General features: G+C 56.6%; 4 protein-coding genes across 4 annotated transcripts; 2 read left to right on the top strand and 2 right to left on the bottom strand.

The window, feature by feature from the left end:
* Positions 1 to 759: 759 nt before the first annotated feature.
* On the top strand, positions 760 to 3,167 carry CMQ_3929 (phosphoglycerate mutase family protein; the record flags this gene model as incomplete). Its single annotated transcript, XM_014319867.1, has 3 exons — positions 760 to 794; positions 845 to 3,085; positions 3,140 to 3,167. The coding sequence occupies 3 exons, from the start codon at positions 760 to 762 to the stop codon at positions 3,165 to 3,167; spliced, it is 2,304 nt and encodes a 767-aa protein (XP_014175342.1).
* A 663-nt stretch (positions 3,168 to 3,830) lies between these two features.
* On the bottom strand, positions 3,831 to 9,669 carry CMQ_3792 (snornp assembly factor; the record flags this gene model as incomplete). The annotated part of the gene is made up of 3 exons (XM_014319730.1): positions 3,831 to 4,259; positions 4,340 to 5,816; positions 7,772 to 9,669. 3 exons carry the CDS (start codon positions 9,667 to 9,669, stop codon positions 3,831 to 3,833), a joined length of 3,804 nt encoding a protein of 1,267 aa, XP_014175205.1.
* A 267-nt stretch (positions 9,670 to 9,936) lies between these two features.
* On the top strand, positions 9,937 to 11,903 carry CMQ_4016 (alpha-mannosyltransferase; the record flags this gene model as incomplete). The annotated part of the gene is made up of 3 exons (XM_014319954.1): positions 9,937 to 10,001; positions 10,084 to 10,762; positions 10,830 to 11,903. 3 exons carry the CDS (start codon positions 9,937 to 9,939, stop codon positions 11,901 to 11,903), a joined length of 1,818 nt encoding a protein of 605 aa, XP_014175429.1.
* Positions 11,904 to 12,847: 944 nt separating this feature from the next.
* CMQ_4005 (chromosome segregation protein) lies at positions 12,848 to 15,382 on the bottom strand (the record flags this gene model as incomplete). The annotated part of the gene is made up of 4 exons (XM_014319943.1): positions 12,848 to 14,642; positions 14,699 to 14,808; positions 14,867 to 15,160; positions 15,221 to 15,382. 4 exons carry the CDS (start codon positions 15,380 to 15,382, stop codon positions 12,848 to 12,850), a joined length of 2,361 nt encoding a protein of 786 aa, XP_014175418.1.
* Positions 15,383 to 15,711: the final 329 nt, after the last annotated feature.

Genomic DNA, 15,711 nt, shown 5'->3' with positions numbered 1-15,711 from the left:
CTAACAGCTCTCTCTCCAGGGGTTCGAAGAAACTAATCGCCCCGACATATGGGAAACTCCTCGCGCTAGCAGCTTTCCCACCGTCACTCGTTGCTGCCAGACTTGGCCCATCGCATGTGACAAATCGGAGGGGAAATTTCGGTTCCATGGACTGACTGCTCATTCTGTCCTCTCTTCGCCAACACTCCCGTCTCGCTGCTCTGTGCCTTGCAGCTCCTTCGCCATCCACATATTTGCCTTTTAGCCAATAGCACAGTCCCGTCTTCCCTCGTGTTCCCCCGGCCACCTCTCCTTACTTTTGATCACAAGCTCTCGGATTTATTATAGCCTCTTCCGACCTCCAGGCGCTTTATTTTTCCTCCATTCATCTTCTCCCACTTACTCGTTCACTCTTCCGCAGCTTCTATCCTTGTTCCCAAATGGCGGTGCTACTCGCATAATACAGCGGATGCTTCACGGTATGTTGTTGCCAAGAACTTCTTGCACAATCTGTGCCTCGACTCCTACCTTCCTTGCAAGCTTCCCTTCCCTGTCACGTTCCATCGTCACGCCACTATCCATCTTGTCATTTCATAAGTTGCCCCATCTCAATCGGACGAACAAAGCCCCTCTCTTCGTCCTTTCTGCTATATGTTCATCATGGTGGTTATCTTGCTTCTGGTTCTGACGTGCTCCCACCAAGATTCCACAAACTGTCCAAATCTGCTTGTTACGCTCGCCTCAATTTGACCGCCGCTCAGACTACCCTTGCTTGTTGCAATGGGCCGCCCGCCTGCATACATATTCATCGTCAGGTCTGTCCATGTCGCCTGCTGCCCTTGTTACTGCTGTCTGACTAAGCTAGGCATGGAAACCGACTCGATGCTGCCGACAAATTATGGCATCTCTCCTCGCCCACCCCATTCGACCCGCCCTTGACGTATGGAGGTTGGGCACAGTCGAGAACGATCGGCCAGCGCATCGGAAATATTCTGCGAGAGAACGACCCTGCTGAACCTCGCTCTGTACCAAACAGCCCCGCCGTGGCCTCAGCCCCAAACAGCCCTGCCATTTCCGGCGACGCCCCTCCTCCAGCCAAGAAACGCCGTTACAACGTCGTCATACACAGCTCGCCATTTCTGCGATGCATTCAGACGTCCATTGCCATTGCAGCAGGCCTCGCCACTGATCCACGGCCTCTGGAGTCCTCCCCAAGCAGCCCAGAGCCTCTATCACCCCTACCACAGCAGCTTGCGGTCCAAAATACTACCGCAGTGTCGTCCGATATCACCCACCCGAAAGAGACGACCCCCAAAATAAAGAAGACCCTCATGCGCCTTGATGCCTTCCTGGGCGAGTGGCTGTCGCCTGGATACTTTGAGCTCATTACCCCACCGCCCAGCTCGCACTTGATGGTGGCCAGAGCAAAGGCCGACCTTCTACGCCGAGAAGACTACTCAAGCTTCAAATACACTCCTGGACACACGTACTCCCATTCCACCAGCCAGCTATGGGGTGGAGGTGCGCCTCTCAGCCTTTGGGCATCTCGCCTGGATGAGAACGAAGACGCGTCGACGTTCAGCCCACGGCCAGTATCCCCGACAATTCAAAACCTCGCAGCTGACAGCTTGTCCTTGCCTAAGAATGGAGGCCCTCCGAGTCCGCGCTGGTCGGGCGGCCGTGGGGGGGCTGGAAATGGCACGCGTCCTAATCCCGGTGGCTACGTGGCACCAGTCCCCCAGTTTGCCCTGTCTTCCAAAACACAGGCACCAGTTGACTACGTTGCACACGCCCGAGATGCCTGCGTGGAGTTAGACTACCAGTGGGACTCGATGCGAGCGCCGCTCGACTGGGGCGACGGCGGCGAGTTTGGAGAGGAATGGCCTGCGATGCACCGCCGGTTCCGCAAGGGCCTGCAGCATCTGGTGGATTGGTACACGACCAGCGACGATCCTACGGAGCCCGTGACGAAGCTGGTCCATTTCAAAGCACCCTCTTCGCCGACTGGCGGACAATCGATGGATTGCGCAATTGAGGACGACAGCATGACGGTCGACAGTGATGACGATGACTACATCGAGGAGTCCGTCGTCATCCTCGTGTCCCATGGAGCCGGGTGCAACGCGCTGATTGGGGCTATCACTCAGCACCCGGTTCTGATGGATGTGGGCCTGTCGTCGCTGACAGCAGCTGCGCGAAAACCGGGCATGGACACAGCACCGACACAAGTAAGCCGCTCAGCTGGCAAGGCCGGCAGCAGAGGCGGATCGGCCATGGGCACAGACCTCCTGCACAATGCCAACGGCGTCGTTCCCCTCAACCAGTACTACGATATGAAGCTTTTTGCTAGCACTGAGCACCTGCGGTCGTCAAACTCATCGCCATCTGTGTCTCGATCGGGCAGCATCGCCGGCGTCTTGGGTGGCACGCGTGCCCGCCACTCAAACTCGCTCTCATCTGCCCTTTCTGGCGTCGGCTTTGGGGAGAACAGCTTCGCCGCCCATAGGAGCATTTCGGCAGGCTCGTCTTACGGGACCGGACGGCGGCCGTCGGGCACCGCGACTCGCCCGACGTGGATGTCCACCATCACCACCACACCTCGCAGCAGCGGCAGCTGTGGTGGAATCACTGTCGGCAGCGGAGCTACGAGCTTTTCGTCACCAGTCACCTCCAGTCCCTTAAGTCGCGCTACTAGGCCGTCAATTGGTCTGTGGTCACCCGCAAGCGTGAAAAGCTATGACAACGATGGGGCCATGGACGAGGATATGGAGATCCTACTCAGCTTTGGCCCGGAAAGTGTTTCGGAGCAGCAGGGGGGAGTCAAGGAGGAGAAAAAGGAGCAACAAAAGCTGTCAGTGCCTGCCACAGTTGCAAATGGCCAGACTGAGAAATGTGCCGCCTCCTTGTCCACGGCTGTCACGACACAGAACGGAGGGAACATTAAGAACGGTGCGTCGAATGGCAAACAGCTGGAGGCCTCAGCCTCATCCATGGCAGACTTTTCTTCACTAGGCCCAGCTGCCATTGGGGGGCTATGGTCAACGCAGCCAAAATCGGCTGTAGATCTAGAACCAGTGCACGGCATGGCGTCGACGAAACGGCGATGGTCAGTGAATGATCGAGCATGACAACAATGTTTTTGTTGTGACCTTGTGAACAGGGCGGGATCTCAGCTTTCTCTTTTGTGATTGGGATTCAGGTACGGCCGGGCAGGGTTGTTTGCCCACAGGACAGTTTGATACATTTGTGCTTTTGCGTAGGAAAAGTGCTTTATCCGGCTTATTTGGACAGACGGCCCAGTGTTTTGATGACTGTGTTTTCTTTGAATCATATCTTTATATGGTGTGGACATGCGCCTCTCACCTCATACCCAGCATTGATTGAAAGGCAATAGGGACAGCTCTCACATACGGCCGAGGCATCACATTGCGTACCCTTGATTATTATGACAAACAAAAACATTCAATTGGGTAATTAACGTAAGACATGTAGCGAGATCCAACTGCTGTTGAGCAGACAGAGTGTCATAGAATAGTATACAGAGTAAATGCGTTACACCAAGTAGTCATACATGACTTTTCTGCCCAGAAATGGGACCGAGAAGCAAAAGAACTGTCCATCTTAGTACCAAAATGGCCCCATTGGAATGATAGAGGAGAAGAGGAAACGGTCAAAGATTAGGACAGAAAGGACAGAAAGAAGGGGGGGAAGCACAGCCGGCTTGCGAAGGAAAGCGAAAGTCGGGAGGTAACAAGGGAAAAACAACAGAACAAGAACCAGGCTCGGAGCACTCCATTACCCGTCACAACTCATAACATGCAAATAAAACCAAAGCAAGACGCAGTCTCGTCCTAATAGGCTTGACCAGGGACAGGCTTGCGACCGATCGGGCCGGTTCGCGAGCCGGCTGTCCTGCCAAGCGGGCTTGAACCAGACGGCCGGACCTGCTGGGCCGGCAACTCGACGGGGCTTTGAGGTTGGCTGCTGCTAGTTGGGTATGGCGGCTGATTGCGCACGGCGGGAGACTGCGGACGGCCACCGGCCGCCGAGGAGGGCCGGTTCTGAGGAGCACCATATGGGGGCTGTGGCCGGCTCATCATCTGAGGGCCCATAGGACTCAGAGGGCTCTTAGGACCCATCGGGCGGGGCTGGCCGCCGGTGTTGATCGGAGGGCCTGCACGGCCTCCACCCGGTGGGGGACGAGGCTTCACAGGACGGGCAGACAGACAGGTACGAGGCACCACGCCCTGGCGGGAACGGTCAAGACGGATGCACAGTGCCTGACACGAAGATGTTAGCCATGGTTGAACTGGTGGACTCGGGTTGGAGAGGTCTCAAAAAAAAAAAAAGAAACCCTTACCCAGCCATCGTCATACTGGTGGAGGAGACGGACAAGCTGACCGGCGCGCAGTTCCATCTCGTCCTCGAGCGTGGGAATGAAATCGAGCTGAACGCGGTGCACGGTGGAAGAGGCCGGGCCGCCCGCAGCGGCAATAGCTGCACCGCTGACCGAAGGGCCCTGAGGACGATCGGTCGACTCGGACGTGAAGCTGAACTCGGTACCGGCGGGACTGGCAGGGACGGGGCCCAAACTAGCCCCAATGACCGGTGGGGTCAGAGTGAGATCCAGGGTGCTGGGCCCATCCTTGCGGATAGATGCCTTGCGGATCAGCGAAGTGCCTGCACCAGCAGCCGCAGCTTCAGCGGCTCCGCCGGGGCTGGTAGACGGCTGCAAGGCCGGCGAGTTTGACGATGCCGGATGCTCGGCATTGTCTCCAAACGGGTTGCTGACGGCACTAGCACTCGTCGACGGTCGTTCCCATGCGCTGGTGCCAGCTCCACGGTTGGCCATCGGTGCCTGGTTTTGGAGAGCAATGGTAGAGCCGTGGCTGGCTCGGCGGTTCGGGTAGTTGTCCTTTTGCTGCTGCTGCTGCTGTTGCTGTTGCTGTTGCTGTTGCTGTTGCTGTTGCGGTCTACCTGCCGTAGCAGTGCTGCTGTTGCCAAGGTTGGGCAGGAACTGGCCAGATGGACGCAGGCTGAGACGTGAAGACGCCGAACCGACAGCAACACTGGTGAGCACGGCACCACCTCCGGCGCCACCTCCAATGGCAGCATGGTCACCGAATGGTCCGTTGACCTTCTCGTCGTCATCTAGCGGCCTACGCTGAGTCTGCTGTTTGCGCCTGCGGAACAGGAAGAAGACAATGACAGACACGACGAGCAGACCGCCCAGCACACCAATGACGATGCCGGCCTTGGCCCCGGCACTGGTGCCGCCGGTGGTCGTCGAGGTGCTGGAAGCCGTCGCGGCTGCCGACGTGGAGCTGGCGGTCAGCGAGGCCGACGTGGTCGAAGCTGCTGTCGGTGACGTGTCCAAGGTCAGCGCAGCGGTCTCGGACGTAGTCATTCCGGTCGTCTTGGTCGAGGAGCTCGTGGCGCTGTCGAGCGTTTCCGAGGTCGGAGTCGAGGTCGTCTTCCCCGTGGCTGTGGTCGCCTTGGTTGTGGCCGTTGTTTTGGCGGCGCTGGTAGTGGTCGCGCTCGTTGTCTTTGTCGGCGCTGTCGTCGTCGTTACCGCCTTGGCTGATGTGGTAGTCTCCTTCTTCGCAGCTGTTGTTGTCGTCTTTTTGTCGTCGGCCGCAGCTGTCTTAGTCGTCAGGGCTCCGGTGTAGCCCGAAGGCACCTGTGTGGTGTAGACGGTCTGGACTACAGTCTTGCCCTTCTGTCCTTCAAAGACATCTCCCACGGCGCTGGTAATGCTGTCCCAAATGTCGCGGGCTAGCATCCCATGGGGGTGATCTGGTTGTGGTGCTTGCGCCATCTCGGCAGCTCTTCCGTGTCTGGGAAGAAGGACAGCGGCGTTCAAGTTGGCTGGCGTTTGTCGTGAAACGGGTGTTGTGTGTTGTTCTTTGGAAGAATGCTCTATCTCGCCAAAGGAATGGAATGCTTGTGACCTGTCTAGTTGCAGGCGCGTAATGGGTAAGATACCGAGTTGAAACGAATGTTGCGGTATAAAAAGAGTGTCGTCGGTCTCGTTCAGAGACGTTGCAAAAGAGAGTGAGTGCGAGAGGTAACGCGGCCAGGAACAGAGACCATGAAAGAGGGAGTTGGTCGAGAGAGGGAGGACCTGCAGCACGAGGCAGAGAAAATACCGAAAGAAGGAATGTGGACAAGAAGAGGGCAGATGCGACTTGCAGGAGGGGCCGCTGCAGGTGAATGGGGACAACCGCTGAAGAGAGCCACTTGAACCTGGCCTGTCTCCTCTTCAGCCCAACGAGCAGGTGTTATTGACCCCTGTACTTTGTATGTCGACAGCACCACGAGACGGGTGGATGTCCGCGTCGTATCTTACGAGATGCGCCAGGGTAGCGACCAGTTGGCTTGCGCTGTCTCTTCTGTTGTCCTCTGCCTGCAGCCCGTCGAACAGGGGGGGTGACTCTCGTGCCTGCAGATCGGGGGAAAGGCCCATCGAACGGGGCTTAGAGGAGCCCATCCAGGCACGCCAGTGCTCCCATTGGCTGACCCAAGACAAAACGAAATGAATTAGGCCAGGGGTTCGCGTTGCTAGCGTCTGTCCTATCGATGAAGAATGGAAAAGTTCTTTGAAAATTCCCTCGTAGCAAGTGTTTTTTTTCGTCTACTGTTGTGCTCTGTGAATTGCATCTTGCGGTGCGTTTATGCGGAATCCGTGCACGGGCCTGGCAAGATAAGGTGCGTCTTCGAGCGGTCGTGGCCGTGGTTGTGATCGTGGTCGTGGTCATCGATTTGGAAGCATTGTCGGTCGAATCATTCCTGTCCGTTTGATCACGACGCGTACGAGTACTCCGTAGAGCGGCAAGGATGGTCGCTCCTGCCTGTGATTCAAGCACATTGTTTCCAAAATAGACGCCTAGCCACTTTCAAAACAAGAAGGAGCCTGTCGGTGGCAAGGTACGGTTTACCTCTGCTGTCTGCGACTTATTACCCAGACACAAGTATGTACCTTATCTCTTCCCCACTCACTGGCTAGGACGCCTTGCCTTTTGAAACACCGGGCGGACTGCCACAGGACGATCGCCATTTCCATGCCTTTAGCATAGGGTCCGCCCAAGACATTGCTAATGACGTGTTGGGCGGCAAGCGCCCGTGGTGTCAACAGCCGAAAGTCGCGCCAACGTCGTATTCTACAGACCCGCCCAGAGAGTACGACGTACTCGTAGGTTAAGGTTATTACTATGTATGTACATACGACAGGAAAAAAGACGCGGAACCACTCGGTCGCACCATTCGGACTTCATCGACATCCCCGACTAGACTGAAAGTGCTCGATTTCCTCCTATGTACTCGCAATCTATACCCGTATTTTGTAGTCCTTCAGAAGTCCTGTTCGAACTCCGGTCGCAAATGTTCCCATCCGAAAATAAACATTTCCAAACGCCATCCTCAAGATGAAGGGGGCTGACCCTGTCCCCAGCCAGGCTGTCCCTGACCTTGATTTTGCATGAAATAGGAAAAGCTTGCAGGATTGAAGCCGGGCGTGGCAGCTGACTGTGGAGGTGCTGGGGGCCAGGCCTGCCGCTGCTGTTGCTGCTGCTGTGCCGGGTAGCCGTAAGGCGGAGCTACGGCCTGCTGGAAGGGAAATGTGACCTGAGGCTGCTGATGCTGTTGCTGTTGGTGCTGGTGTTGTTGTTGCTGCTGCCAGTTGAACTGGTTCAGGACCGCTGCTGCTGCGGCAACAGCTGCTGCGGGAGGCGGTGCCACCGCCGGTTGACCATGCCCATAGGTTCCTCCAGGAGCTGCTCCGACAGCTGCGTACTGCGGTGGAGGAGGAGGGAAGGGCATTCCGGCAAACGGCCAGGGAGCAGCCGGCTGTGCCGTCTGTGATGTCTGTGATGGCGTGACGTACGGCAGAGAGATGGGCGTGTTCGGCTGCTGGTATTGCTGATGCTGTTGGTGCTGCTGTGGCGGCCGAACCGATTGCGGCGAGCCAAACCGGTTTTGCGACGCGCCAGAATAGCCGTCTGCAGTTCCGTTGCGGCTATTGACAGCACCGCCGGCATAGCTGTCTGCAGCACCGCGACTGAATCCGCCTCCGCGTTCCCGGTGTCCCCTGTTGCCTCGTCCACCTCTATGGCCGTGCTGTCCTCTCTGGGATCCCCGGAACGAACCACTGCCACCGCCACTGCCACCACCACTACCACCGGCACCCGGCTGCGTCTGGCCCTGGCCAAAGTTGGCCGGCCGAGACAGCGGCTTGTACGGACCGTCGTCCTCGTCGTCGTACTGCAACCCGCCGCCGTTGCCGTTGGCGATCTCGTTGCGCAGCGGATGGTTGCCGCCCTTGCCGCCTCGGTTCGCCCGTCCGCCTCGGCCGCCTGCAGCTCCGCCTGACGCGGCGCCACCACGCCTCTTCGCCTTGAGATCCCGCTTGTATGCCGCCTCCTTCTCGTCGTCCGAGAACTCCATGTCGTCCGCGCCCACCTCCTCGTCGTGGAGGTTGCTGGCGTCCGAGCCCTTCAGACCGCGCAGCTCCTCGGTGAACACGAACACGGCATGCTTCGGTGGGTAGTACATGTCCTCTCCCGGCAACAGGTGGTCTTCGCCCGCACCCGTTTGCATCGGTGCATCCGCTGCCGCTGCTTCTGGTACGGCTTCGGCGCCCGCGTTCATTTCGGCATCCTTGCCTGTCGTGTCTGTCGTTGTGGCCGCAGGCTCGCTGGCAGCAGCCGGTGCAAAGCGCAGCACGTACAAAGGACCCCGGACATTGCCGATAACGTCTGCCACCACGCCGACAACGGTCCGGTCGGCCTTGCAGATCACTGAGCCCGCATCCAGCACGCGGTACGCCCCGTCTGTGTTGCCCTTGATCACCGCCGAGTTCTCGACCACGTGCATGATCGGCCCCAGTAGCACAATCGCTTCGTCGGCACCAATCTCCACGTTCGGCTTGGGCGGTGCCGTCTCGATCTGTTCGTTCTTGCTTCGCAGATGCATACCGCCACCACCACCACCGCCACGCTTGCCGTCCTCGTCCTCGTCATCCTCGTCCTCCTCCATGGCAGCATGCATCAGCATGCGGACGGCATCACTGATCCCAGGCAGCCCGGCCGCATCCCCCTCCTCCTCCGAGTCGCTGTCATCAGAACTGCTCGAGTCGGAAGATGACTCATACGGTGAAGAATCAGCCTCCCATTCAACGCCCTCTCCGCCGTTTCCTTCTTCATTTTCTTGCAGTTCTTCTGTTTGCGCTCCAGCTGCGGCGTCAACCTCCATCATTCCCTCGAGTGCGGCCTCCAAGGCATCGATGACATGCGGGTCAGCCGCCTGCTCAGCCTGTTGATCTTCGGCCGTTTTCTCTGCAGGGATTGGCTCCTCTGCTTCCGGTTGTGATGCTTTGCTGTCTACTGTCGGCACAATCTTGTTCACCTCAACAGAGATCACATCAGTTTCGAAATTGGTGGCCACACTGTCCTCCGCTGTTTTGAGAATTTCCACATCTTTGCCAGTCTCCTGTGCTTTCTCTGTTGCCGTGACTTCTGTATCTACACCCTGTCCTGCACTCTGTAGGAAAACCATGGTGTCTGTGGTCACACTTTGGGACTCTGCAGTCCTAGCCTCTGTATTGGAGACAGTCGATCCGATATTGTCTGTCTGGTGTATCGCCGGCTCGCTTGCTTGTACAACGCCGCCTGCAACTGCTGTGGTTGGCTCCATGGTGGCAGAGGTGGTAGTTGAAGAAAACCTTCAGAACAAAAATTAGCTTCCGATAAGAACTTTTTTCTGCCGTCACAATTCTTATCAGTCGGACAAATGTGCGCCGTCGTTCCGAGATTTGGTCGCCGCTTCCTAATGTGGCTTAGTGTACATATTGAACAGCTATAGGTTCAGTACTCCGTACTATGTAGTCATGTTCGCATTCTGTAGCCGCTGGTTCTCTTTCTGCCGACTTGCCCTCACTGTTCGTCGGTATCTAATGGCACAATGGCGTCACCACAGCAAGAAGAGAAGGAGTTCAAGCACCCCGAGGCGTCTCATGCCCGGAAGAAGTGAGCCGCATTCCTGTTCTTGCTTTTCTTTCCACTGTCTTTTGTGTGTGCCCACTTTCTGACGCTTTCCATCATTCGATAGAAACAAGAATCCCAACAGTATAGAGCCAATCACCGTTTTTTACATGTTCATAGCCGCAAACCTGTTCTCAGCTGTTTATGCACCGATCCAGGACTGTGATGAGACCTTCAACTACTGGGAGCCCACCCACTACCTCGTTCATGGGTACGGCCTGCAGACCTGGGAGTACTCGCCGGACTATGCGATCCGCAGCTGGCTATACGCCGGCCTGCATGCCGTGGTGGCCGGTCTCCGCCGCATTTTGCCGCAGACGTCCAAGGTCGGCGAATTCTATTTCGTCCGCTATGTCTTGGCCTTTGTCTGCACCATCTGTCAGACCTTGCTCTTCCGGGTAATCAGTGGCACGATTAACCCGCGCATCGGCTTCTTCTTCGTGGTCGCGCTGTGCACCAGCCCGGGCAACTTTCACGCCAGCACTGCCTTCCTCCCGTCTAGCTTCGCCATGTATGCCGTCATGTTAGGCGCAGCCTCCTTCATGGACTGGCGCGGCGGACTCAAGACGCTCGGGGGCATGTTTTGGTTCGCGGTAGCCGGCGTGATCGGCTGGCCGTTTGCGTCTGCCCTGTGTGCCCCCTTTATTGTTGAGGAGGCTTTTCTCGCCCTCTTCGGTGGTGGGGAGGCACTCTATGAGAGCTTCATCCGGGTTGCGCAAGGTGTCGTCGCAATATTTCTACTAGTGGTACGTTCATCGTTACATCATACATGTGTTGCTCGACTGTCTGCTTAGTGCTGACCCTGTCTCCTAGGTTTCTGATACCATTGTCAACACATTCTTTTACAAGAAGGTCGAGGCCGTCGCATGGAACATTGTCGAGTACAATATATTCTCCTCCAGCGGTGGGCCGAACCTCTATGGCACCGAGCCTTGGACGTTTTACTTCAAGAACCTCGCCTTGAACTTCAACATCTGGTTCATTCTCGCTCTGCTGGCGTTTCCCCTGTTCCTTCTTCAAAAGGCAGCAGGGTCATCTGGAGGGTCGCTGCGCGCCTTAGTTTTCCTATCGCCCTTTTACATGTGGTTGACCATCTTTACGTTCCAGCCTCACAAGGAAGAGCGATTCATGTACCCGGCCTACCCCTTCTTAGCGCTGAACTCAGCAATCTCCTTGCATATACTCCTCGAAATCCTCGGGAGCAGAGGCCCCGGAAATCTGATGGGCATGATCCCAGCAAAGCTCAAACTCTTCTCGGTCGTGGGCGTCTTCTCGACGTTTCTGGCCGTGAGCATTCTTCGCATCTGCGGCGTGATATCGGGCTATGCAGCACCGCTGTCCCTTTATGACCCTCTTGGTGCACAGCTTGCGCACATCAACTCAGAGCAAGGCATAGGTGGTCGTGGCGACTTTGTGTGCTTCGGAAAAGAGTGGTACCGGTTTCCAAACTCGTTCTTTCTGCCGCGGGACATGCATGCCAAGTTCATCCGGTCTGAGTTCCGTGGTCTGCTGCCCGGCGAGTTTTCCGAAGCCCGGACTGGATTTGGCTTGTGGAGCGGCACGTGGCTGCCAACTATGGGGATGAACGACATGAACGAGGAAGACATGGGGAAGTACACGGACATCCGTACGTGTGCCTTTCTTGTGGACACGCAGTACCCCGAAAATGCCCGCAAGGGACTTTCTCTGCCGCCGAACGAGCCCGACTACGTGGCCGACACGGAGAACTGGGATGTGGTGAAGTGCCTACCTTTTCTTGACGCTGGCAACACTGGATTTCTGGCTCGAGCGCTGTGGATACCAAGTTTTGACTTTTTGCCTCCGCAGCTGCAGCGCAAATGGGCACGGCACTGCCTCTTGCGGCGGAAGAATAAAATTGGCGAGTAGAGGTTTGCAGTCGAGAGATGAGGAGAACCGTATCGGGCGACCTCCTCTGCAATGAACTGCATCGATTTATTGTATGCTGCATGACTGGATGCTTTGGAGAGAGCATGAATTGGCAATTGGCCGATCATACATAACACTACGAAAGCATACGCCTGTCCTCGTAGCCTTGCCTTCAATTCGGGCACGCATTGTTCGTATGGAACTGTTTCTCTTACGTAACAGCATAGCGAGGAGAGAAGCCGAAGGAGCTACAAGAGGCGGAAGCAGAAGCAAGCACAACACCGGTCGTTGTCTTATTTTCTTTAGCAGTATATCCACCCTCTTTGACAAAGATTTCTCCGTTTCATTCATCCTACATGATAGGTAGCGGTGGAAATGTTACTTCCAGTTCATTGGCACCAAAGGTGATAAGGTCCGTTGTATCTTATGTTACCGTGCTACTTGACCTGCTTACTGGTTTACCTAATTGACAAGTATACCCCTAGTACTTCTATCTTGTAACGGGAACACCTCTGCCGAGTTTGCGATCGCACGGAAGGCAGAAGGCTAATTTGAAAACAGTCCAGCTACCGTTTCGGCAGGCCCGCAGAACATGTCTTGCGTGTCGGCCTGGAGTTTTTGCCCAACCGCGCAACTCCACCTTTTGCAGCTCATGATGCCTCGTTTAGCTTACAAGCGGCCGGTCAGGTCCAGCTGCACAGCGTACCGCCTCAGCTTGTCCAATGCTCGTACTGGGCTAATTCTGCGCCAGCGGCCGCCCAATGGCCATGAAATACTTCACCAGAAATAGTGAATTGCATTGCCTAGACGGAGAGAAAACCAGAATCCCTCCCCACCGCCCAACATCCCTGCATAGCCAGTCTGCCAATACACTGTCCCAAGAAGAAACGCCTTACACATGCCTTATATATTTCTCCGTCGTCCTGACCCGACCTGATCCAAGCCTATTCTTCCGTCACCAGCGCCTCCAGCGTCTGCATGGCCCGCGATCCCTGCTGCTCAAACTTGCTCACCATTGCTTCGCACTCTTGCTTCAACTGCCGTTCTGCCTGCTCGGCGTTGTAGAGGATGAACTCCTCCACCGTCATCGCCTTTTCCGGCGAGTTCAGATCCGCCCCGTGACGAAGCAGGCCCTCTACAATATCACTGTTCTCCTTGTCCACGTCGAACAAGGCCTCGACATCGACTGCTGTCCAGGGTGCTGTGCTCTTCAATCCGCCCATTGTGTGGTTGCGCTTGGACGGAGATCCGGCGCGCACAGGTGTCGTTGCCGTGGCCTGCACAGGTGCCAACGCTATGCGCGTCTTGGAGACGCTACCGGTTGGCTTCGATGACGGCGGCTGATTCTCTGCATCTGACGATTGTGGTGACTGGGATGGCGACAGGACTGCCTGCATAGCTGAGGCTACCGGTGATATATGGATCGCCCGCGGCGTTGCTGGCGCAGCAGGGGCACGATGTGGTGCTGGGGGAGGCGCAGGCGGCGGAAGAATCCTTGTGACCTGCCGCTTTTTTGTCGCGGCCACAGCAACCTCGCCTGCTGGTGTTGGTACTGCGACTGGGCCCAAGGAAGACCGTTGGGCCGCCGGCATAGGAGTGATGCTGACGTGGATGGCAGCCGGTTCTGGTGGAGGAACAGGAGTGGGCGCAGATGCAGAAGCAGCAGAAGCAGCATTACTTTCAATGCTGGCGCGCAACTCCAACGACTTCTTGGATGGCCGTCCGCGTCCTCGCTTCGGTAGTACAGCTGCGGCTGCAGGTGCAGACACGGATGCTTCAGTCGTCTCGTGCACTGTCGTGTTTGTGATTGTGATGCTGGTCACGCTGTCTTCGTGCAGCTCATCGACTTCGTCCGCATCGATGGCTGCTGGTTGCTGCATCACCTTCCTGGCCCTGGCCTTGCTCTTAGCTTTGCTCTTCGACTCTGGCTGACTTTTGAGCTCTCGTCGCGGTTCCTGTTCCACTGCTGGCGCAAAGACTGACGCTGGCTGCGCCTCCTCAACCTGTTCGGCCACCTCAGGTCTCAACCGGGCCGTCTCGGTGGCCTCCTTGCCTTTCCGCGTCTGCTTCGACACTTTGCGTGTTACCGCTTTCCGGCCCTTCTTAGGAGCCTGCATCTCTTTTAGGGCCGGCTCGACCTCCATCTCCTTCTCAAGTGTCCGCAACTCCGTCTCGATGACAGCCTCGTCTGGCACTGGCACTGCCGGATCGAACATGGCATAGTTACTACTGCCTTGTGACTGATCCAAATCGCCGTCCACAGTACTGCTGACGCGTTTGCGCGTTGCGCGCTTCTTCGCTGCCGGGGCTTCGACTTGTGATGTGTTAGTTGTCTCCACGTCGGTACTGTCCCGCTTCTTGCCCCGGACAGCCTTTGGTGCCGGTGGCTCTATCTCCTGGATCGGATCGGCATCTGCATCCGACAGTATCTCCACTGGCTCGTCTTTTTTCACCCGTGTCTTTCGTGCTTTTCCTGCTGCCGACGTCGCTGCAGCTTTGCGGGCCCGCGGCGCCTTACGCCCACCCTGAGTTAAGACTGATGTGGCCGTCAGGATGCTGTCATCTAGGTCGACCGTGGACGGCGCATCGGACGCCGCTGTCGCAACAGACTGGACCGATAGTCGGGACACTTTTGATGTTCTCGTCGCCTTGCTTCGTGCTGTCGCCTTCTTCGGCGCGGGGTACTTGCTGATCAGCTGAAAAAAAGCACAGTTGGGCGATCGTTTCTGATGTTCCTCCCTATCAAGTGTTAGCCGGACCGTTGGGATGAAGGTTCACAGCAAGAAGTAGCCTACAATGGCTTGTCCCCGGCTTCCCATCCGTCCAGCGCCAACTGGCAGTAGGCGCAGGTCGTATTATCGTCTGATTCGAGCGTGGGAGTGTACTGCCAACCAGCCTCGGCGAGCTTTGGAGCGCAGTGTCAGCAGACAGTAATGGGATTTTGATTACTGGATTGGGCTTACCTGTTTGGTTTTGCACTTCCACCCCTTCTTGCTCTCGTAGGGCCACCGCCCAGCAAAGGTCGACTTGCGGGCTTCGACGAGGTATGAGAGACGCGGATCCTCGTTGACGACATCGCCAAGCTCCAGCTCAATGGCGGCGCAGATAGCCCAGCCACAATTTCCGGAGTGCTTCAGGTGTTCCTGCAGCGGATCGTCGTCTTCCTCCCAGCCGTCCAGGTCCTTGTGGCAGAGAAAACACTTGACATTATCGGGATTGCTCGGTTGGGGATTGAAGAAGAAGCCGGCTCGGGCAAGCTGATCGGGTCAGTAGGTGGGAAATCATTGTACAGTCCTCTCGGGCCTGAAAAAACGCACGTCTATGGCAGTTGGAGACCTGTGAGGCCATGTCAACGTTTTGGGGGCGCGAGCGCTGGCGGCAGTTGATGTTCTCCGTTTAGCGACAAGTTGTGGGCCTTGGAAAGAGGCCAGACGGTTCTCTAGCACAAAGAACTGCGCATCCTCGTCGACGGCGTCCATGGTCGTGATAAGGCCAACAGACGTGTTGGGGAGCAAGGAAGAGAACTAGGGCAAGAGACGCGTCGCGTGCTTTGAGTATGTCGAAATAGGCACGTATCGTGGGCTGTGTCGGTCTGCAGAAGTCGGATCACCGTTGTCGAGGCATCAGGCGGTGTCGTTGTCAAGAGCGATCCATGGAGGAGATACGCGAATCGGAAGATGAGTTTCGCAGTATTCTACGGAGTAAGGCCCGTGGATTAAAGCTTGTGGACCAGAGATCTGGAAATGGGCGGGGATAATGTAAATTGCGAGTTTTGATTGGCCAGCAATTTCGTGTTTGTTTACATATG

Source organism: Grosmannia clavigera, assembly GCF_000143105.1.
Source record: "Grosmannia clavigera kw1407 unplaced genomic scaffold GCSC_113, whole genome shotgun sequence".
In the NCBI taxonomy this organism is placed as follows: Eukaryota; Fungi; Ascomycota; class Sordariomycetes; order Ophiostomatales; family Ophiostomataceae; genus Leptographium; species Leptographium clavigerum.
Note: the sequence above shows the minus strand (reverse complement) of the source record. Positions and strands in the feature narration are given on the sequence as shown.